The 21,212-nt window shown below is 40.3% G+C and overlaps 2 protein-coding genes across 4 annotated transcripts in view; one reads left to right on the top strand and one right to left on the bottom strand.

Moving 5' to 3' along the window:
- Positions 1-231: 231 nt before the first annotated feature.
- On the top strand, positions 232-17,215 carry nup188 (nucleoporin 188). 3 transcript variants are annotated; one of them, XM_014006551.1, is made up of 43 exons: positions 232-404; positions 3,486-3,540; positions 3,656-3,729; positions 3,820-3,904; positions 3,991-4,071; positions 4,157-4,201; positions 4,289-4,381; positions 4,495-4,614; positions 4,708-4,919; positions 5,626-5,740; positions 5,834-6,034; positions 6,626-6,706; positions 6,799-6,891; positions 6,979-7,098; positions 7,187-7,313; positions 7,419-7,577; positions 8,419-8,545; positions 8,623-8,710; positions 8,800-8,876; positions 8,967-9,081; positions 9,179-9,299; positions 9,391-9,457; positions 9,807-9,932; positions 10,599-10,839; positions 10,912-11,118; positions 11,207-11,376; positions 11,459-11,528; positions 11,602-11,669; positions 11,755-11,950; positions 12,216-12,290; positions 12,373-12,458; positions 12,538-12,683; positions 12,761-12,939; positions 13,148-13,348; positions 13,440-13,532; positions 13,651-13,806; positions 14,609-14,746; positions 14,839-14,913; positions 14,990-15,205; positions 15,311-15,442; positions 16,064-16,137; positions 16,207-16,336; positions 16,509-17,215. In XM_014006551.1, exons 1-43 carry the CDS (start codon positions 367-369, stop codon positions 16,686-16,688), a joined length of 5,253 nt encoding a protein of 1,750 aa, XP_013862005.1. In that variant the 5' UTR covers positions 232-366; the 3' UTR covers positions 16,689-17,215. The 3 variants fall into 3 exon arrangements, with proteins under 3 accessions (XP_013862005.1, XP_013862006.1, XP_013862008.1); XM_014006552.1 differs by having other exon boundaries at positions 233-404; positions 13,654-13,806; XM_014006554.1 differs by lacking the exon at positions 232-404 and adding an exon at positions 1,306-1,361.
- A 46-nt stretch (positions 17,216-17,261) lies between these two features.
- Positions 17,262-21,212, bottom strand: part of cdk5rap2 (CDK5 regulatory subunit associated protein 2) — a gene marked incomplete in the record, with an annotated part of 35,202 nt that continues 31,251 nt past the window's right edge. Inside the window, 9 exon segments of the mRNA XM_014006550.1 lie at positions 17,262-17,722; positions 18,732-18,783; positions 18,893-18,939; positions 19,025-19,163; positions 19,245-19,391; positions 19,477-19,739; positions 19,827-19,916; positions 19,986-20,198; positions 20,924-21,045. Coding sequence (XP_013862004.1) covers positions 17,670-17,722; positions 18,732-18,783; positions 18,893-18,939; positions 19,025-19,163; positions 19,245-19,391; positions 19,477-19,739; positions 19,827-19,916; positions 19,986-20,198; positions 20,924-21,045 — 1,126 coding nt within the window.

The raw sequence follows: 21,212 nt of genomic DNA, 5'->3' as shown, positions 1-21,212 counted from the left end.
TGTTCTTTCTTTCTTTCTTTCTTTCTTTCTTTCTTTCTTTCTTTCTTTCTTTCTTTCTTTCTTTCTTTCTTTCTTTCTTTCTTTCNCTTTCTTTCTTTCTTTCTTTCTTTCTTTCTTTCTTTCTTTCTTTCTTTCTTTCTTTCTTTCTTTCTTTCTTTAACCCATCCTAGGCATTCCTAGGCCAGAGAGGATACATAATCCCTCCAGCGAGTCCTGGGTCTTCCCCGGGGCCTCCTACCAGTGGGACATGCTCGGAACACCTCTAAAGGGAGACATCCAGGCGGCATCCTGATCAGATGCCCGAACCACCTCAACTGACTCCTTTCGATGTAGAGGAGCAGCGGCTCTACTCTAAGCTCCCCCCGGATGATGGAGCTCCTCGCCCAACGATATCCTCCGTCCAGGTCAGCAGTTCCCCACCCAAACCAAGTTCAGCCTGGGACAGGGAATGCTTTCCTTTACTGAGTCACTGAACGGTTTGCCAGAACCTCCTCGAGGCCAATCAGAAGTCCTTCTCCACGGCCTCCCAGAATTCAAATTAGTGAATTGTACTTATTGAGAAATATTAAAAAACATCAACACACAAATATGGACTGTACTTATATAGCGCCTTTCTATCCATCCAGGACACTCAAAGCACTTTACACTACAGACATTCACTCATTCACACACTGATGATGGCAATTAAACATTGTAGCCACAGCTGCCCTGGGGCACACTGACAGAGGCAAGGCTGCCATACACAGGCGCCACCGGACCCTCTGACCATCGGTAGGCAAGGTGGGTAAGGTGTCTTGCCCAAGGACACAACGACTGAGTGGACTGGACGGGGATCGAGCCGGTGACCTTCCAGTTCCAGGACGACTCCCCTTACCACTCTACCACAGCCGCCCCAAATATTGATTGAAATGATCAATAATGGAGTCAATAATCAGACAAAACTATGTTTTGGGTGATATTTTTTCGTTTCTGATATTATTGTATGGTTAAACATTCCCCGGGACAAAATGACTCAGGAACAAGCTATTTCTCAGAAACGAACATAACAGGAGGGTTAAAAATATAATAATAAAGAAATACACATTTCCTATTTTTTTCACATTTTTGTAGATCAAAATAGCTTTTCTGATAGAAGTTTTTTATTCACTATGCTACTATCATGAGAAAACGGAGAAAACGCTGCACAAAGTGATACAGCAGGTGAAGTAATAATTAAACTCCAGTAGAAGGCAGTAAAGTAAAAATAAAAATCAAAACAAACTCACGAAGAAGAAGCCAATCTGACGCAGCCAATCACGAGCCAGCGAACCGACCAATCAGAAAGCAGGACCGAAGATGGCGGAGTCGGAGTTGAGCGTCAGGTTAGAAACACTGCTATAAAGTTAATTTCTCTCTTATACTGTATAAATAGTTTTAATATCTATTATCAATGAGTAAATGTGTCTGTACAACATGTTTGTTTATTAAGTCAAAGTAGTAGCAGCCGAACTATTTGACCGTTTTTATCTGAGCTTGATTAGCACCACGCTCACATAGCTTAGCGAGTGCTAGCGGCTAAATTTTGAAGGGGTTTTCTGTAGCGCGGCGCCGCCGCCGCATGTCAACAACCGCAAGAAAAAGTTTACATGGTCAGTCAGTAAGATAACATGGAGACAGAACTCTCCGCGTCTATGTTGAAATGAGAACATTTGCCAAAATATTAAGCCCGATAATTAGCAATTAAGTGATAACAAAGAAGCCGACGTCGCTGGTTGGCATATGCCGGGCAAACGTTATTTAAAATGTTGCACAAAACGGAAACTAACTCAATCTTTAGCCTAGTGGACTGCTACAAGTATTTAGTATGAGCGACGGTTTTTATTTTAAAATTAATTTGGTCTAAGATATTACATGATTAGGGCAGTAATTAACCATCATTCAGGAACTCTAGAATGTATCAGTTATATAATAAAAGAGCAGGCTCAGACTGGATGTGTTTAATTTTGAGGTTCAGAGCGACTGAACGTCTTGTAGGCCAAAGCCTAACGGGCTCTAGACTTGTCTGACAGAAGTCTGTTAAGGGTATAAAGGTGCGTTTTGAAATTAAAAGTGTATTGTAAGTTATTAAACTTTGCTAGTACGAGAGATAAATGCCCTTTGAAAGTTTAAGAATCTGTCAAGTGAATTATGTTATTGTGTGTAAATTTAACCATGCAGACTTAAGCACTGTTTTGTAGTTACAGGTGACCCATTTCCAAGTGGACAGCTTAAAGTATGAGTGTTTACTCCTCAATTACCATCTGTCCCTACATGTAACCTGAGTTATTTGCTTAAAATGCAAATAAACACAAACATTTATAGCTTTATTCGTTCATTTTTTAATTTTTTAAAATCAAAATTACGTAAGGGACCTGAACTCTCATTGTTTTGACTTTTAACTTTTCTGAAACACATTTATCTCATATCAATTTACAAACATTTCACTAAGCTTATTCATAAATAGATGCTGCATCAAAAAAGAGAGTTTGCTGAGCTCAATGTTTGAACTTCTTAAACCCACTGGTCACAGGTGAAATATTACCTGATTTCTAAACAATTTACTGTGTTTAACTGTGACGTATTGTGAAAAAAATATAACTCGCGTGACTTGTTAGTAAATATTAAAAAAATGTGGAGACTGCTGTGAATGCAGTTGTTACCAGCAACAGCCAGAAACAACTCTCCTATGAACCTTTATGGTAATTTGTTGATCAATGTATTTCTTAGACAAAACTGATTTCTTCATTTGAAATTTGTGATCAGCTGATTTTTTTATGCCTAAGTAGATTCTTTAATATATTCTCCACATCTTGCTGTTAATTTAAAAAGGGTTAAAAACAAAAACAACTGGTCTTCTATCAAAGGTTGAAAATGTTTTGCTTCCCATTTAGAGGCTTTATTAGTTAAGATGTCTGGAGTGTGTGTGTGGATTTGCAAGCTTTATAGACCTGCATTAGATCATTTCTAATTAGCTTGTGGCGTTGCATAATTTTACTACTGTTTTTTTAATCAAAAGTTTTCTGGAAACCGAGCCTTTGAAGCAAAAACATTTTGGTCATAACTCTGCTGCTTGGATGAAGTGAAGTCATGTTAGGTCCTTAATGAATTCCACAGAGACGTGAGAGAAGAAAAATGCTTAATTTTTGTCACGCAACCTCCCACACCACATTTCTCATGGCTTCACTGTTTCACAGCACATCATAGGGTCTCAGCCCCAGCTTTCTGTGTTCCAGACCACCTCTGGTTGTAGCCTGGGCAGTCTGAGCTGAAGTTAGTCTCAGTTTTTATCCCTGGATGCACATTTTATTATATTAAAACAAGACAGAAATCTAGAAATAATCAATTCTTTTTAGAGTATTAGGACTGGTTTATGCTATGGTTTTCAACAGAGTGATGGGTACTTTCACATGTTCAGTACTCATAAGTTCTAAATGATCGCTTTGCTGAAAGAAACCACTTTCTTTTAGGAGCTGTCGAGAGTTATGGACCATTCTGCTGGGGAGATCAGCATTGAGAGAGCCGGTATATTTTCTTGCCATTATCAGTCACTCAATTATTTCCTTTTACTTCTGAAGAAAGTCCTAAATACTTGACCGGATGAGGAAGAAAAGTTGTTTTTTGTGTTTAATGATTGCAGGCTCAGATAGAAGGAGAGCTTGACAGACACTGGGACCGACTGCATCAAGGACTCAGTTACTACAAGCCACCCAGGTGCAGTTTTACTTACATTTTTTTAAATATAAATCAGATACATAATTGTTTCTGATTCCTGAATGGTTAATTGTCTTCATCACCATGTAGCTCATCCTCTGCTGGGAAAGTAAAAGATAACAAAGATGTTGCGCAGCCACTGAAAGACTTTGGTTTGAGGATTAGTAAATTATTGGTAAGAATGATTTTTTTTAAAGGAATGAACATCTCCATCCTTTTTTTTTTTGATGATTTGACAACTGAATATTTTTGATGTTGCAGAATCTTGATGAGCAGCAGAGTGTGCAGCTTTTACAATGCTATCTACAGGAGGACTACAGAGGAACTCGTGATTCATTAAAGGTTTTTGTCATCACATTGTTTTCCACAGGAAGTGAATCAAAGGAATCCTGATGGTGATGATGTTTAACTAGAGTCTTTTCAACAGGTTGTTCTAAAGGATGAGCGGCAGAGCCAGGCACTTCTGCTTAAGGTGAGTAAAGCTGCAGTTATTAACCTGTTTGAGTTTAGTCATTATGGCAAGATTTAATATTATGATTGTCTTTATTTGCTTCCACAGATAGCTGATTATTATTACGAGGAGCGCATGTGTCTGCTCAGATGTGTTCTCCTCCTGCTGACATACTTTCAAGATGAACGGCATCCTTATCGGGTGAGAAACAAAGACACCTTTTTTCCCCCAACTTTTGTGCTTTTTTTAAATTTATTTTTTAAATAAAAAGGTTGTGGGCCTTTTTCATGTACGCACATTTGTCTTCCATCAAGGCGGAGTACAGTAACTGTGTGAACAAGTTGGAGAAGGACTTGGTGAGCAACTATCAGTCACAGTTTGAAACTCTCTTCAAAGCCGAGGCACCAACATGGGAAACTCACGGCAACCTCATGGTAAACGTTTGGTTAACGTTTGGTTAATGTATTGTGTGTTGGAATTTAGCCTGCTTACTCACATTTTTCTTCTTTTTCTTTTTTTTTTTTAAGACGGAGAGGCAGGTTTCCCGGTGGTTCTTGCAGTGTTTGAGAGAGCAGTCTCTGCTGCTGGAAATCATTTTTCTGTATTATGCTTACTTTGAGATGAGTCCATCCGACCTTCTAAACTTTACCAGAATGTTCAAAGAGCAGGGCTTTGGTTTGCGACAGACAAACAGACACTTGGTAGACAAAAGCATGGATGCCCTGGTTGATCGAATCGGGTACGTGTACTTTTATTTATGCTGTATAGAGTGAAATTTAGTTAAAAGCTTCTCTTTTATGACATTGATTTGATGAATAGAAACTTGAAGTTCTTCAGATGATTTTATTTTCCTGATGTAATCTGACACAGACTGTACAAAGTTTGCAGATAATCACACAATTGCTGTGTTTTGTGTCTTTTTCTGCAAGTATTGTACTTAATATCAGATCGCATTATAATTTTTTATTGTAACTCAATGGATCCCATTGATTTGGGTAGCATAACATGCTAATTTGAAGTCTTAGGGACACAATTAATTTAAATTTGTTAAAGCATCCCACAGTTACAGTTGCTTCAGAGTTGGTGTGTAAAAAAGAGGATTAGGTTGTTACATTTTTTCCTGATTGTGTATTTTATCTTACAACCCCCTCACTCATATTTTTGCCTTGTTGTAGAGTAATAATTGAAATGTTAAATTATTTGGATCATACTGACTTTAAATGCTAGCTAACAGTTCAGATATGAGGCCCATCATTAAAACACATATGACAGAATTAAAAGGGGATAAGAAGTTTGTAGATATAAACTTTTATTTTTGAATGTATTTATATTTTTTATTGAACCAAGTAAATAGACATTTTAATTTTTAACTCAGACATGCTTTAGATTTTGGGCAAATATAAATTAAACTTTTGCGATTTTATCTTTTTTTTTTAAATTGTTAGATACTTGAGTTGTCTCATCCTGGTCGAGGGAATGGACATAGACTTCCTGCATAAGTGCGCTCTGGAGGATTGTACAGAACAGCACCAGTTTTCCTCTGCTCCTAACGTCATTAAGGTTGGATTCGGCTCTCTAACATCAGACTTTAGCAGAAATACTTCCTTCTCAGACTTTATTAATATTTCTGATGTGTGTGTGTGTATTTTTCAGGAGATGGATCAGCTGCTGCTGACTTTAGGTGACATTCCTCATCATGGACCTGTGTTGTTGGCCTGGGTGCTGCTGAGACACACACTCAGACCAGAAGAGTCCAATCCTGTGGTCAGGAGGATCGGCAACACGGCGCTGCAGCTCGGGGTGTTCAAGTACCTGTCAACCATGCTGAAGGGCCTCGGATTCTCAGGGAATAATGTAAGATACTAAAGATGGACTTGAGATAAAAAAGAGTACTGTTTGTTAATAAAAATAATCACCTTTTCAACATATTACCTTTTTCAGTTGCAATAAATAAAATTACTTACTCAGTTGTTATAATAATATACACTGTCCAGTTATTTACAGTTATTGAAATTGAATCACGTGTCACAACCTTTAATCAAAACTATTTAAAGGGAGGATATTTGAGCTTTATATCATGTTATAATGTTATCTCCTCAGTGTTGCTTTGACTCATTCATGCATGTTTGAGAAATCCTCAAATCTCCTCTGGTAGCCATGTGGAGCTGCCTAAACACTTGCTGGTACAAAGCTCCACCTATTTACAGAAAGCTCCTCCCTGGAGCTCAGTCAGCAGCCGAGCTCCCGCCCCACAAAGCTTGTTTGTGGTTTAGAATTGAACTGTGCCTGGAAAATACACAATACCCTCCCTTTAAAATATTTTCAGCATATGTTACATTTATACTCTACATATTTCTAAATTTGTCTAATATGTTTGGAATCACAAGCATCTGTTTTTCTTTTCCTACAAACAATTTTCTGTTATCTTTTTGTCCATCTCACCAGTGCACAGCAAGCACAGCAAAAATGTGTATTTATGGCCTCCTTTCATTTGTGATCACCTCCTTTGAAGAAGAAAGCCTACAGGTAAAGCTTGATTTTACAGTTTTAACCCACCTGCGTTTATATTTACAACCTGTGATGGTCATGTTTTTTTCTTTTTGTAATGCATCTTACAGAGTGACGGTGTGGAAACACAGACCTCTCACCTGATTGATGCTGCCTGTGAAGTTCTCTCTGCTCCCAGTTTGGCTGAGATCTTTTGGGAAATGGTAAGGAGGGAACATAGAAGAAGATTCTCAGAGATATAATTATTATTATGTTGTTATTTATAAATATTTGTCCAATTGTTCACGTAGAAGCCAAACATGGGACTGGGAATGATCCTGGACAGTGCAGTTGGAATGTTCCCTCATAAGATAGGACCTCTGCTGCAGCTTCTAACTGCACTTGTGTCAAACAAATCGACTGTAAAAAAGGTACATTTTAGAGTTCTGAATTTTTTAAAAACTCTGAGCCCTTCATTTTGTGCATACCTGAACAATCTTATGTCATGTCTGTTTGCAGGTGTACAACTTCTTGGATAAGATGTCCTTTTACACACAAGTTTACAAACACAAACCCAATGATATCGTTTCAAAGGATGATGAGACGCTGTGGAGGAGACAAACTCCAAAACTCCTCTACCCTCTGGGTTCGTTTTTTTAAGAGTTGTGACAATTAAATACAGACACAGTGTTGATTTCATAAATGCCTGGTCTTGTTTTACATCTTTCTGTTCATCCATTCCAACCATTAGGCACAGGGCAGACTAACCTGTGGATGCCACAGGGCGTGCTGGGCCAGGTGGTGATTGCGGGTGAACAGGGCTACATGGTGCGCTGGGACTACTCCTACAGCTCCTGGACTCTGTTCACCTGCGAGGTGGAGATGCTGCTTCATGTTGTTTCCACTGCAGGTACGTCCAACAGACGAATACTCAAGTTTAACAAACATTACTCCCCCACATTGTGAGTTTTCCATTGTGTGTGCCACAAAGTCTTTATTCCAGCAACAATTGTCAGTGTGATGTTACGTCAGACTCTTTATGTTGATGAAGAAAGTTCAGTGTATTGATCTGGTTTAAAAAGAGCAGATATCTAACACAAGGCAGACGTTTAAACATCGATCATGCAATCATCATAGTTGTTTCTGTGGGTGTAAGTTGATAAGAATGTCCTGATGCATGTCAACAATCCTGGTAGAAACATTTCTTTTAAAAAGTTGAGTAGGTCCCCTGAACGGGTTCTTCGTTGAAACGTTTTGTCTCTTCTCCAAGAGACACTTTAAATGTACATTGTGTTTTTATTATGTTTTATTTTTCAGGGTCTTCTAATTTATTTTATTAAATTGTAGAATGTTCTTCAGTTTAAAATGTATATGATCCATTGGTTGAAAATAAATGGGTGAATTTTTCTCATACCTACTCCTTTTCACTGTTTGTTCTGATCAAAATAGGTACAAGTGTGTGACTAGTACCTACAAAATAGGTAAAAGAGTGTGATTTGTGCTGATATGGTATCGGGTCAATATCGGTATCGTATCAGAAGTAAAAAAGTTGTATCGATTCGGGACACCCCTAAAGTCAAGCCTAATGTTTGAATTTCATGATGGGGTTTGGGCTCTGATATCTGCTCAGTGGAAACAACTAACGGTTTAGTCTGATGTAGGCATCAAGCATGTTTTAGCAGTTAGTTTGATCTGTTCCTTGAATAATAAACATGATTGTTTTTCTCTTTTTGTGTGTGTGTGTGTTCTAGATGTTCTAGCTCACTGCGCACGCGTGAAACCCATCCTGGATCTGGTCCATAAGGTCATCAGTGTGGACTGGACCGTGTCGGATTGTTTGTTGCCTCTCACGTCTCGCATTTACATGTTGCTGCAGAGGTAAACTAGCTTTAGAGACTCAAACGGCCTTGTTGTGTTGCGTGTATATTTTAACATGGACCTTTCTTGTCTGTCAGGTTAACTTCAGTCATCAACCCACCAGTGGATGTGATTGCCTCCTGTGTGAACTGTCTGTCTGTACTGGCTGCGAGGATGCCAGTGAAGGTGGGTGTGATGGGTAATGTGAAGAGGAGTAATGAGAGATTCAGATCTTATCCACATAACTTTTCTTTTTATCCTCTTTTTACTCTCAGGTGTGGTCCAGTCTGCAACACACGGGTTTCCTCCCTTTTGCCTCTAGCCCTTTGACCAGCATGTCTCAGTGCATCAGGTAAACTATCTGGATGCTGCTTGATTTTGAGTTTTCCTGGTAAATATCAAACTGTGTTTTCAGAGGAAATAACATTTTTTGTTCTTTTAGTGCTGAAGGGATGAAGGCGGGAAACTATGGGAACCTACTGGTCCAGATTGAGCAGCCTAGAGGGGAGTATGCTGTGACGATCGCCTTCCTTCGTCTAATTACAACCCTGGTTAAGGTAACAACAGTTTCAAACGGCACAAGCTTTTAATATGGCGTCCTGTTGTTGTGTAATGTTGTATAATGTGTAGCGTGTATGTTTATCTTCATTTCAGGGTCAGCTTGGCAGCACCCAGAACAAAGGTCTGATCCCCTGCGTGCTGCTGGTGTTAAAGGAGATGCTGCCCACTTACCACAAGTGGCGCTACAACACCTACGGAGTCAGAGAGAGAATAGGTAAAGTTTGTTTTTCTTTGATTCTTCTTTTTTTTTTTACTTCAAAAGAGGAAGATCAAAAAACATACGGCTGGTTTTGTTTTCGCTGCAGGTTGTCTGATTTTGGAGCTGATTCATGCCATCCTCAATCTGAATCCTGAGGGAGAGGAGCAGAGCAGGTGCTGTGTTATACTGTAACAAGTTTGGGCCACTTTATTTTCTGGAAACTTCAAAAAGCTGATTTATTCAAAATCTGCAACTTCTGAAAGAACAGTTATTCAATTACTCACCATGTAGCACAAGTTTGATCAGTTGTGGAAAAAAAATGGTGTTAATATATATATTTTTTAATAAAAACCTTCACAAGATTACCTCTCAGAGATACAACAAGAGAAGATAAACAATCCTGTCAACATTTCTTACTATTGTATCATATTTTGACAAAACTGTGATGAAAACCCTTCATAAAACATGATTCAGAGCAGCAGATATTCACATGTGGATTTCCTGTTCTGCTTCCTGTTGCAGCACTCCCACCCTGCAGTCTATTTGCATCTACAGCCTGGCAAACGCCGAAGCTGGACAAGCTGTCGTTAACATCATGGCAGTGGGAGTGGACACCATAGACCTGGTCCTGGCTGCACAGCCCAGCAGGTGAACAATCTCATGTGTTCATGTTAATGTGCGAATGCCTTCATGCATTCCCACTATTCAGATACATTTTTCTTCTGTATGTTTTTCGGCACATCTTGTTCCACAGTTTTTGTTCTCTTTCAACAATTCAAATATCTCCTTCAGCACATTCTGGCTATGACTTTTGCTTTTTAAGCAGTTTATATTTTTTGGTCATATTTGTTGTCTTGGAAAATTAATGGAGCTGTCCTAAAAATTCTTCAAAATAGTTCCTGCACCTTTTGTTCAGGTTCTGCTTTTTAAACTTTGTGCTCATTTTAGCTTCCTTCAGCTTCTTTTTTGGCTAACATTAGCTTTTTCCTGCCTTTTCAGCCATTTTTGTGCTTCTTTCAGCTGTTTTTTGCAATGTAAACTACTTTTTAGCTATTTTTTCAGCTAAACTCAGCTTTTTGTGAGGGTTTTAGCTACTCCTTTCAGCTGCTTAATTCTGCAAACTTGGACTTTTTGCTTTGTGCTAGATTCAGCTTTTTTAGCTACTGTTTTACAGCAAATTGCAAAAAATATTTTTCTGCAAAAATCTTTGAGCATTCACGCTGCATTTTTACAGAAAATGCTAATTCTCTAGTTTATCAGGATGATGTAAACTGTTGTCATATTTGTCCGTTTGGTTTTCATGATGCTGTCCAGCTGTGGCTCTGAGGGTCCTGGTCAAGTCCTGATCCAGACAGTCAAGCTGGCCTTTTCTGTCACGAACAACGTTATTCGTCTGAAGCCCCCGTCGGATGCGGTTTCCCCCCTGGAGCAGGCGCTGACGCAGCACGGCGGTCACGGCAATAACCTCGTCGTTGTCCTGGCCAAATATATTTACCACAAGCACGACCCGGCGCTCCCTCGTCTGGCCATCCAGCTCCTCAAGCGACTCGCCACTGTAAGCCCCTCCCTGCGGTGCGTTGCTCTAGTCTCTGATGGGTTGAATGTGTTACTGAATGCTACTCTGCAGGTGGCTCCTATGTCGGTTTACGCCTGCCTTGGCAGCGATGCAACAGCCATCAGGGATGCATTCCTCACTCGGCTGCAGAGTAAGACAGAAGATATGAGGATCAAAGTGATGATCTTGGAGTTCCTCACTGTGGCGGTGGAAACCCAGCCAGGCCTCATCGAGCTCTTCCTCAACCTGGAAGCAAAAGATGGAAGCGAAGGATCGAAAGTATGAAGCTGAAGGAAGCGTGTTTTGAAAACATCCATATTTTCGTGTTTTAGCTTCGCTGTGTGGATAACGTGTGTTTAACTGACAGGAGTTCCTGCTGGGCGAGTGGAGCTGCCTTCATGTGGTGTTGGAGCTGATCGACTCCAAACAGCAGGGGAAGTACTGGTGCCCCCCGCTTCTTCACCGTGCAGCCCTGGCCTTCCTCCTGGCTCTTTGGCAGGATCGCAGAGACAGCGCCATCTCAGTTCTGCGCTCCAAGTGAGGATCTCTTTCTGACCTGAAAACACATGCAGAGAAACTTCATGACATCCTCTGTTCCGTTTGTTTACTTTTTCTGCAGAGAAAAGTTTTGGGAGAATTTGTCAACACCTCTGTTTGGAACCCTTATCCCTCCTTCAGACACCACAGAGGTATTTACTCACTGGTTTTAACTTCCAGCTGCAGTTTCCTCTTTACTTACTCAGAGTTGTTGTTTGTCCTCAGCCCTGTGTCCTGGAGGCCTGCGCTTTTGTCATGAAGATTATTGGCCTGGAGATTTACTACGTTCACAGGTACATTTGCGCCAAAATGAACCCGTTTGTGTCATTTTGACTTGAAATACATATTCTGACATTCCCTCTGTGTGGCTCGTCGCAGCGGTTCCCTGGAGCAGTCTCTGAAGGACGGACTTCAAAAGTTTTCAAACGCGCGACGCTACGAGTACTGGTCCCAATATGTCAGGTCCCTGGTGTGCCACGTGGCCGAGTCAGAGGAGGAGGGCATCTGCTACTTCTCAGAGACACAGATGTTGATCTCTGCTTGGCGGATGCTGCTGATCCTGTCCACCAGCCACGTACGTCACAGTCCATCCAGCAGTTGGATCTGCTCTGATTATAAAACAAACCAACCTCTCATCACTTCTGAAACTTTTTAAAATTATTTCTAGAAAAATGTAAAGTGGTTTATGGAGGTTTTTGAGCTGCTTGTACTTTTTCTAGTCTTAGTAAGACTTTCATTTTTTAATTTAATATATTTTGTTAGAGGTTTGTTGTACAAATGTAGTAATAAAAGCAGATATGAAGCTGGCATTAATCTGATGCTTGATGTCTTGATCTCAGGCTGATGTGATGCATCTAACTGAGGACGCCAGGATGAAACTGTTTATGGATGTCCTGGATGGGGCTAAAGCTGTTGTAAGTCATGAAACGAAACATAATTTCTAACCTTTTTAAGTTTTTACTTGATAGTTTTATCGTGTAATTCTGTCCTTTTCAGCTGACCACACCCACGTCTGTGCCTTGTCTTCGACTTGGATCTATGATGGCGACTCTGCTGCTCATCCTGCTCAAACAGTGGAAAAGGTCTGCATCCTGCTTTTGACAGGGACGTTTCACATGACCAATCTAGTGCTAATCCTCTTCTGAACCTTCCTGTTTGTAGTGTTGTAGCTGCAGCTCCAGACATCATGTCTCCTCTCTCCCTCATCCTGGAAAGTGTTTTACAAACTGACCAACAGATGATGGAGAAGACCAAAGCCAAAATCTTCGCTGCACTCATTTCTGTGCTGCAAATTCAGGGACTCAACGGTATAAATCACGACTTCATGTTTGTCTTTGAAAGAAGTGTTTCAGTGAGTCATTTGGTGCTTTGGTTCGTAAACTAGGTGGAGATATTTCCCAGCTGCCCCAGCTGCTGCTGTCTGTGTGTGAGACGGTTAAAGACGAGGCGCTGGCTCTCATCGACAGCACCTGCCACACGAGACAGATGGAGGACATGGTGGAGAACGAGGACAGCATGGAGACAGATTCTCCTCGGGGTCCACAGAAGGACCAGAGAGACGGGGTAAGTGAGGCAGGGATGATCCGAAGGTTGAGTTTAAAAAGTTTTCTTCAAGTTCATCTGGAAATATCAGATTGTTTCACATTTCTATCAGTTTTGAACTTTTCTACCCAAAAAAGGTAAAAAAAACTATGAATACTTGTGACATAACTGGAGGAGTGTGTATCCAGCTTCATATCCTAGATCTAACTTCATGTTTCTTTGCTCTCAGATGTGTGTTTTAGCGCTCCACTTAGCCAAGGAGCTGTGTCGCACCGATGAGGATGGTGAGCACTGGGTGTCTGTGATGAGGAAGGTCCCGGTCCTTCCCTCGGTGCTGAGCGCCGTGGAGCTCAGCCTGCGCGCCAAACAGAACCTTTATTTTACAGAGGCCGCTCTTCATCTGCTGCTCACTCTGGCTCGAACTCCTCAGGTCAACACAAACACTCTGATCCCTGTTTCAGTTTGACTTTCTCATGTTTTCATTACAAATCAAATATCAAACGTGTTCGTTCTTCTTTCAGGGAGCAGCAGCTGTGGCCGGAGCTGGAGTCATCCAAACCATCTGCCTCCCTCTGTTGAGCGTATACGAGGTCCCAGCAAACGGTGGATCACAGGTAAAGTACATGATATGTTTTCACTTTATATTTTCTGTGTTTGACAGAACAGCTGTCATTTATTATGCTGTACAAACACATTAATATGATTTAGTAACAGTGCTTTCATGTTTTGAAGCAGAGTTTCTCCAGGAAGTCCCAGGACTCCACCTGCTGGTCGGGTGTGTATCGCCTCTGCATGTCTTTAATGGAGAGTCTTCTCAAAACTCTGCGCTACAACTTCATCAATGAAGCCCTGGACTTTGTTGGAGTACATCAGGAACGCATATTACAGGTATTACTGTAAAAGTGAAAAGGTTGTCGTGACAGAAAATACTAAAACTCTCAAAGTTGGGTTTTTGTAAAACTCCTGATTGGCTCATTAAATCAAACAGTGTTTTTCTTACCTTTATTCCTTAAAACAATAATGTCTGATTACAAGTCACTGCATGATGAAAAGATTAGGTTTGTCAGTCATTTGAACCCCCTGGAGTCCCTGGATGTGCCAACATGTTCTAGTCACGCCTGATTTAAATCACTTTTAACTGTAAAGATACGCCTTCTCTCAGACTGTTTCAATTTGAGTCAAAAATAGAGACTTCAAACTTTACACAACAGTTCTTAAATTGTGTTGATAGGCCATGTAAAACTGGAGTTATATTGAATAGTAAATGCCACATTTTTTTTCTGAAAATTACCAATTTGATAAGCGTTGCAGTGCAGGGGACAGGGAACACCATCTCATGGAAAAACACTGCAGTCAGTCAAAACCCGACCTCCTTTCTGAATGAGTCCCAAAATTATTAGCCAAGCAATAAAAAAACTCTACAGTAAGAATAATAATAAATAAATAAAAAGACCTGAAAGTTGAATGAAGTTCGGCTGCTATGGAGACAGAGAGAATTTAATTACATTTGAGAGATTTATGATCTTTTAGCGTGTTTGGATTTTATAAATAAACCAGTTGGATATCTGAGGATCTACACGAGCAGTTTGATATATATTTTTGCTCCTATCCTTTAATTTACCCACAGTTTAACTCTGAGTAGAAGTCGACAGCTTTATTTAACAGAATTCTTCGTTTCTTCTGTACTCAGTGTCTGAACGCTGTTCGCACCGTTCAGAGCCTCGCCTGTTTGGACGAGGCAGATCACACCGTTGGATTCCTCCTGCAGCTCTCCAGCTTCTGTAAAGAGTGGCAGTTCCACCTGCCTAATCTGCTCAGAGACGTGCAGGTAAGTCTGACAGCAAAATGTCAAAAAGCCAAATGAGTAAAACGGCAGGTTTTTTTTTAAATTTATTATGTTTCTCCTTCTCTGCTGAGCAGGTAAACCTGTGTTACCTGTGCCAGACCTGCACCTACCTGCTGCACAGTAAGAAGATGCTCCATCATTACCTACAGGTCAGAAAACTAGATTAAAGTAAAGGTGTTGATGTGAACAAATACTGTAGTATCATTATTATAAATGTGTTTTTAGGCCAAGAATGGTGAGGCGTTGCCTCCTGGTCCCCTCCCCAGGGCACAGCGGCCCCCCCAGTCCCTGACTAAAGATGCAGCAGGAGGGGGGGACAGAGAGGAGGCTGAGCAGAAGGCCCTGCTGACGGTGCAGTGCAGCCTTCTAAAGATCCTCAGTAAAACTCTGGCAACTCTGCAGCACTTCACTCCAGACTTCTGCCAGATCCTCCTGGACCAGGTCAGACTGCTCACCTCTCCTCTCCTCCTCATGTCTGTGATTTGTGTCAAATTATTTACAGGAACAAACCAGGGTAAATACTGTGTGTCTCTCTGCATGTGTCAGTGTATGGACCTGGCTGAGTACAGGACCCTGTTTGCACTCAGCTTCACAACTCCTGCGTTTGACCCTGATGTAGCCCCGTCGTTTGGGACCCTGCTGGCCACCATTAATGTGGCTCTGAGCATGCTGAGTGAGGTAAACCTTTAATAATATGTTTCTCATTCAGTAAAGCTACAGTATGAGATTATTTAATGTTTATTTACAGATTATTTATTCAGTCAGTCAAATTGTTCAGCTACAAATGTCAACAGTTTGACTGAAAAGGTACAGGCTTATTTATGCCTGTCCTACACATCCAGTTAAACTAAACTACCCCTCATAATCATTGCTATAAAAACACACATAAAGAAAACAATCCTTAACAAAACAAATACAGTAACAATTTGAAGTTGCTTTCACTTGTAATCCTCATATATATATATATATATATATATATATATATATATATATATATATATATATATATATATATGGAAACCCATAATGAACTACATTCTCGAAAGTCCATGCTTACATCATTCCATATTTTAATTCCTACAACAGAAAAATACTTTGTTTCTTTTTAGCTTGTCGTTTTATAAATTTAATAATACGTCACAGGTCATACTGAGATTCATATAATATAAAAAAATCTTTGCACCCCAACAGGCAACATACCTAATTTTGCTCTAAATATTATTTGCATTATTTTGTAATGAACCAAATCATAGAATTTCATGATAGCAGATGTAATAAACAGTGGATTTATGTTGTTAGATGGAGAAGAAGAAGGAGCCAGCGTCTCTAAGCATAGTTTCCCTGGCTTCATCAGAGGAGATCCAGGCTCTGAAGTGAGTCTTAACACCATGTTTGGAGTCATTGTGTTTTAAGAAGGTGCTAACTCTGAACCTCTTCTTCAGGTCGTTGCTGATGTTCACCATGGAGAACTGCTTCTATGTTCTGATCTCTCAGGCTGTTCGATGTCTCAAAGATTCCTCCATCCTCCCTCGAGACAAGCAGAGGCTGAAGCAGGAGCTCAGCTCTGAGCTGGTGAGATCTCACGCCTACTTTGACAAATATATTAGAGAAGTTACCTCTAGTCTAAGGAAATGTTACATTTTTAATTGTAAGTTAATAAGTGCTACAGTTTTTATTTTTTATGCAACCGTTTCAAAATTTAGTGCGGATAAATTTCAAATTGTCTCCATGTTTTCTTGTGTAGAGCACTCTTCTCTCCAGCCTGTCCCGCCACTTACGCAGAGGCTCTCCCTTATCTCCAGCCAGCGGGCTCCTCCCCCCTCTTCAGTCCAAACCCTCCACACCGGGCTCAAAGGCGAGCCACGAAGGCCAGGAGCCCATCATCCAGCTCGTCCAGGCTTTTGTCAGACTTGTGCAAAGATAACTAGTTAAAAACTGCACCGCCGATTTCACTAAAATACATTTTTTAAAACTATTTCTCCTGTAAAAAACCCTAATTTCATACCTTCATACCAGTAGTTCAAGTTAAACTGTTTTTTGAGTTTGTTGTAATAATAGCATATTGTAAAATATTAATGGGTGCCAAAATCTGAACACAGTTTAGCTAAAAGTCACCTGAAACAGAACCAAAGTGTTGATGAGAAGCTGCCTGAGGTGTTTACTCTCGATGAAGAGCTGAGATTTGACTCAGTCACTGACAGTGGTCCATTGTTCAAGACCTAGTTTTATAGGTTACACAACAGCTCGATGACCAGAAACATTTCAAGTGCTCCTTAAATATGTCAACTCTAAACAGTGGATCCTGTAAAGCTGTTACCATTTTCTATTTCGTTGTTTTCTCTATATCTTAACCTGAGTTCTTTTATTTTATTGAGTTCACATTCTGAAGTGATGGTTGAGATTTGTACTTTAGGATCAATTTTATGTCAATAAAGGGACTTTTGTACCACAGTAAAGGTTGTTTTTCTTTTTTATAAAAATGCTGCAGACTGCTGGATTCATCTTCATAAAAGACTTTACTGCATCAGAACATAATTTATCACAGCTCCATCTTATACAAAAGGTGAAAACAAAATTAAAAACTTGTATTATAAAATACATTTTCATAGTCTTATATGCATCACATAAAATAATAAATGAAAGTATTTAAATTGCATGGATTTCTATTTACAAAAGCATTTTCTTTAAAACAAACTTACAAGTTTAGTACCAAAACTAAAAACCCTGGATGTGCAATTAGGATACAAGAAAGGCTTTTTTTTTTTCTCTTTCATGGACAAAGTGACAATTCTACAGCAGAGCAGGATAACATTTAAAGGAGCAACATTATCTAAGGCAGGACTGAGTGTTAAACCTGAAGGTTTACTTGCAAAGATGCACAACTTCCTCCTGTTTGTAGAAGCTTCTACTCAGGCTGTGTGCAGGTAGTGTCTGCTACTGACCGTTGACTGGAACCTCCTGAAAACATAGACAGTGGGATTGTAACACCAGCATGCCAACATGTGGGCATAAGAAAAATAATTACAGGATACACCAACCAGTTTCAGACTCAGAATCCAGATGCATGCATGTGGCATATTCAATAAAAGCTTTGACATTTTGATCCATATGCTCAAGAACCATGATGAGAATAAACATTAGTCTGAAGCACTAAATCAACCTGTCATTTTAAATCTGACTAAATATAAATATTAGCTTTTTACTGTGAAAGATTAAAATAAAAAGTTCTGACCCTACAACTGTCAGGTATCTGATATCAATGAAGCCAGAGTATAATGATGCCAGGGTACAAACAGAATAAGTAAAAACATTAATTTTACGTAATGAAAAATAACTTGTATTTAACACCTTTGAGGGAAAAGGGCTAGCCATAGAATACTTTTTTGCTTCCTGTAACATTTTCTAATTACTATAGAGAAGTTACAAAACAAGCACAGTTGACAAAATGTCAAATCGTCTCTTGAAGTGAAAGTTTCCTCATGCATCACAAATCAGAAACAATGAGCTGAGATTTAATAAATCCAGTTCAAACTTGTCCTGGATTTTGTCCAGAAAAAATGTAAAACAGTATTTTTACATTTGCGCTTGTAGAGGTAACCCTGGTGAAAAAAAACTTTTCTATTGTTTATTTTCTTTGTCTTTGATTTTATTTTTTTTTTCACTTATAAGAAGAAAATCATTTTAAAGTGTTTTTATTTTCTTTAAGTGAATAGGACAAAGTCCTATATNCATATATCTAAAATAAATTACTTTATTTTGAGAAATCTGACAAGTTCTTTTCACATTCATGACCAGAGGGGAGGTTTCATTAACTCTGATTTCATTTCTGCAAGATCTTGTGGAACATGCTTTTGTGAGATTAAGCTGGTATTAATCTCATAAAGCAGGGTTCTTTACACGCTTCATGCAGGAGCTCAGGAAACTCATGCATCCACCCACTGCCAGCCTGCAACCCAATCACACTGACCTTCTCCTGGTCCTCCAGACAGGCCTTTCAGACCAAGGCTACAGTAATTTGTCTTGTTTTTTTGTTTTTTTTAATAAAGCAAGGGACATAAGAAAAAGAACAAGAATTCAGCACTGTGGACAAGAACATGACTGGTGGATTACACATCTGGGTGGACTTACCTCTAAATTCCCCCTGGCTTTCTTCAACACTCCGTGGGTCAAAGACACTGCAGAGGAGGGAAAATAATCCATTTATTATTCACATTGTTACACTTTAAGTCAGTTAACATAGACAAACTAATTGAATCATACGCTGGTCTATGATGACTTTCTCCATTCCCTCTTTGAGCAGGTTGGTGGTTCGCAGACGTTTAACGGCTCCGCTCAGCATCCTCTCCTGCTGGGACAGCCGGTTCTTCAGTCTGGTTATCTCGTTTTTCAGCAGCTCGTCCTAATTTGGAGTCGAACAGAAAAGCTTTAAGCTTTTAGGTATTAAATGAGGCAGTTTGTGTGGTTGGGTTTTTGTGCCTACCTGCTGGTTGCTGCCGCTGCACTCGTTGTGAGCGGCTGGCAGAGAGACTCTCCACAGCAGTTTGAGCAGGCGGCCAGCCTCCTCTAACACTTGCTGCATGGTGTTTGTGCTGCTGGATAAACTTGTCAGATGTTGCCTGTCTATCACCTGTAAATATGTACACACAACGACAGTAATGGTTGCACCTCATTAACACCATCGTGCAGCTTTAAATGAGGAGGGGTTTCAGCACCTCATGCTCAGAGCTCTGTTGTCGGAGGGTGAGCAAACACTCCTGCAGCTGAGAGTCCATGCTGCGGGACAGTTTACCACCCTCTGAGATCTGCTTGCGGAGGGCGTTGTAGTCCTCGATCAGGCCCAGAACGTGGCGCCCGTTGCGATTGGCCCACATCCGGTGGCCAGGGACGAGCCGAGAGGGAGCAGCTGAGGCGCTGTCACAAGAGCTGCTGCGCACCGAGTCACCGTCCACCTCCGAATGTGTGCAGCGCTCCACACCTGAGGACAAAGCACAGCAAGATGCTTTCAGACAATCGTACAAGGATATAATGAGGCGCCGTATCAAAGCTGAGCAGGTTGTCTCACCGTGGAGGACGCTTGCATGCACGTGGTGACTCTGGAACGAGTGGCGTAGAGGATCGCCGCCTTCACGACCCGGTGACCTGCCTCCTTCATCTGGGATAAATGTAAACAATCAGCAGGGATACTTGTGCATTAAAGGTCTTGGCTTTGCCTCGTGTTTACCTGGAGAGGACAGCAGGTAGTTGATGTTGATCGTCTCCGAGCGGTTGGGTCCTCGGAGCAGCTGCTCCTCCAGTTTTTGCCGCAGAGCTGTGTTGGTCTGGATGCTCCTCTCCAGCTGCAGCCTCAGGTGTCTGATCTCTGACAGCAGCTCGCTGAGGTCCACGGAGCCGGAGGAAGGCGAGGGGACAGGCTGCTGGCTCGTTTCAGTAGAGCCTAAACAGAGAAACAAAGTCAAAATCTTTTCAGAAGGGTTTCAGAAAACCAGAACAAGAAGAAACATTATAGAGACAAATTACAGATGAGGATATATAAACCGAAGGCCGCAAAATGTTATGAACATATTTTCAGTTGGTCTTTTTTTTAATCCCACTTTAAGATGACAGACATCTTGTGGTAAACAAACAAGCAAATAATATACAATGTTTGTACCATTTATGACACAAACGATGGAAACTTGTGGCCATTCAAGTGTACACTTCACAGTTTTCAATGCACTTCTCAATGCACCAATAGTCTCACTCTACTGGATAAAGTATGTACATTTTACAAATTAGTACGTGCAGTAAAGACCTGGTAGTGATGACCGTATATGATTGGAGATTTTCAAAGTAAAGTAGACAAAAAAAAAAATCCAAATTATAGTGTTTTTTTTTCCAACAGAATATTTATGAGGGACAACAGCAGACCTGTGAACGAGCTGTGGCTGCTGCTTCAGTGAAAACTGATCACAGCAGATCGACACACTGAGAACCTTCATGTATATAAAGCAGATCCTCTAAAGAAGGCAGGCTGTTGGTCACTGGGTACATTTTAAAAGACCACAAGTGTTTTTAAGTTTAGGTTACTGGATTTTTTTCTAACCAATAAGAACTCTGCTTGTTAAATATTTTAGGATTTCAAAAAAAAAAAAAAAAAAAACTTAAATAACCAAGCCTTACTATTATTAACGTTTGACTCATTCTTCATCTTTTCATAAACCTGCAGCTCCACTCGCAGTGACTGGAGCAGATGGTGGGAGTCAGAAAGCTGCTGCCTCTGGAGCTTCACCTCACCCTGCAACCTGAAAACATCCCAAAGCAGAAAAAAATAATAAATCTAATTTTAGATAAAAATATATATAAAAAAACTTTCGTTTTTCTGCAACCTGGACTTCTAAGTCTGAACTACATAAAAGTGAAAAGACCCCACACTTAACCCTTTTTCCTCTCTCTCTCTCTCTCTCTCTCT

Source organism: Austrofundulus limnaeus, unplaced genomic scaffold (genome assembly GCF_001266775.1).
Source record: "Austrofundulus limnaeus strain Quisiro unplaced genomic scaffold, Austrofundulus_limnaeus-1.0 Scaffold36, whole genome shotgun sequence".
NCBI lineage: Eukaryota > Metazoa > Chordata > Actinopteri > Cyprinodontiformes > Rivulidae > Austrofundulus > Austrofundulus limnaeus.
This window is presented reverse-complemented; position numbering and strand designations above follow the sequence as displayed.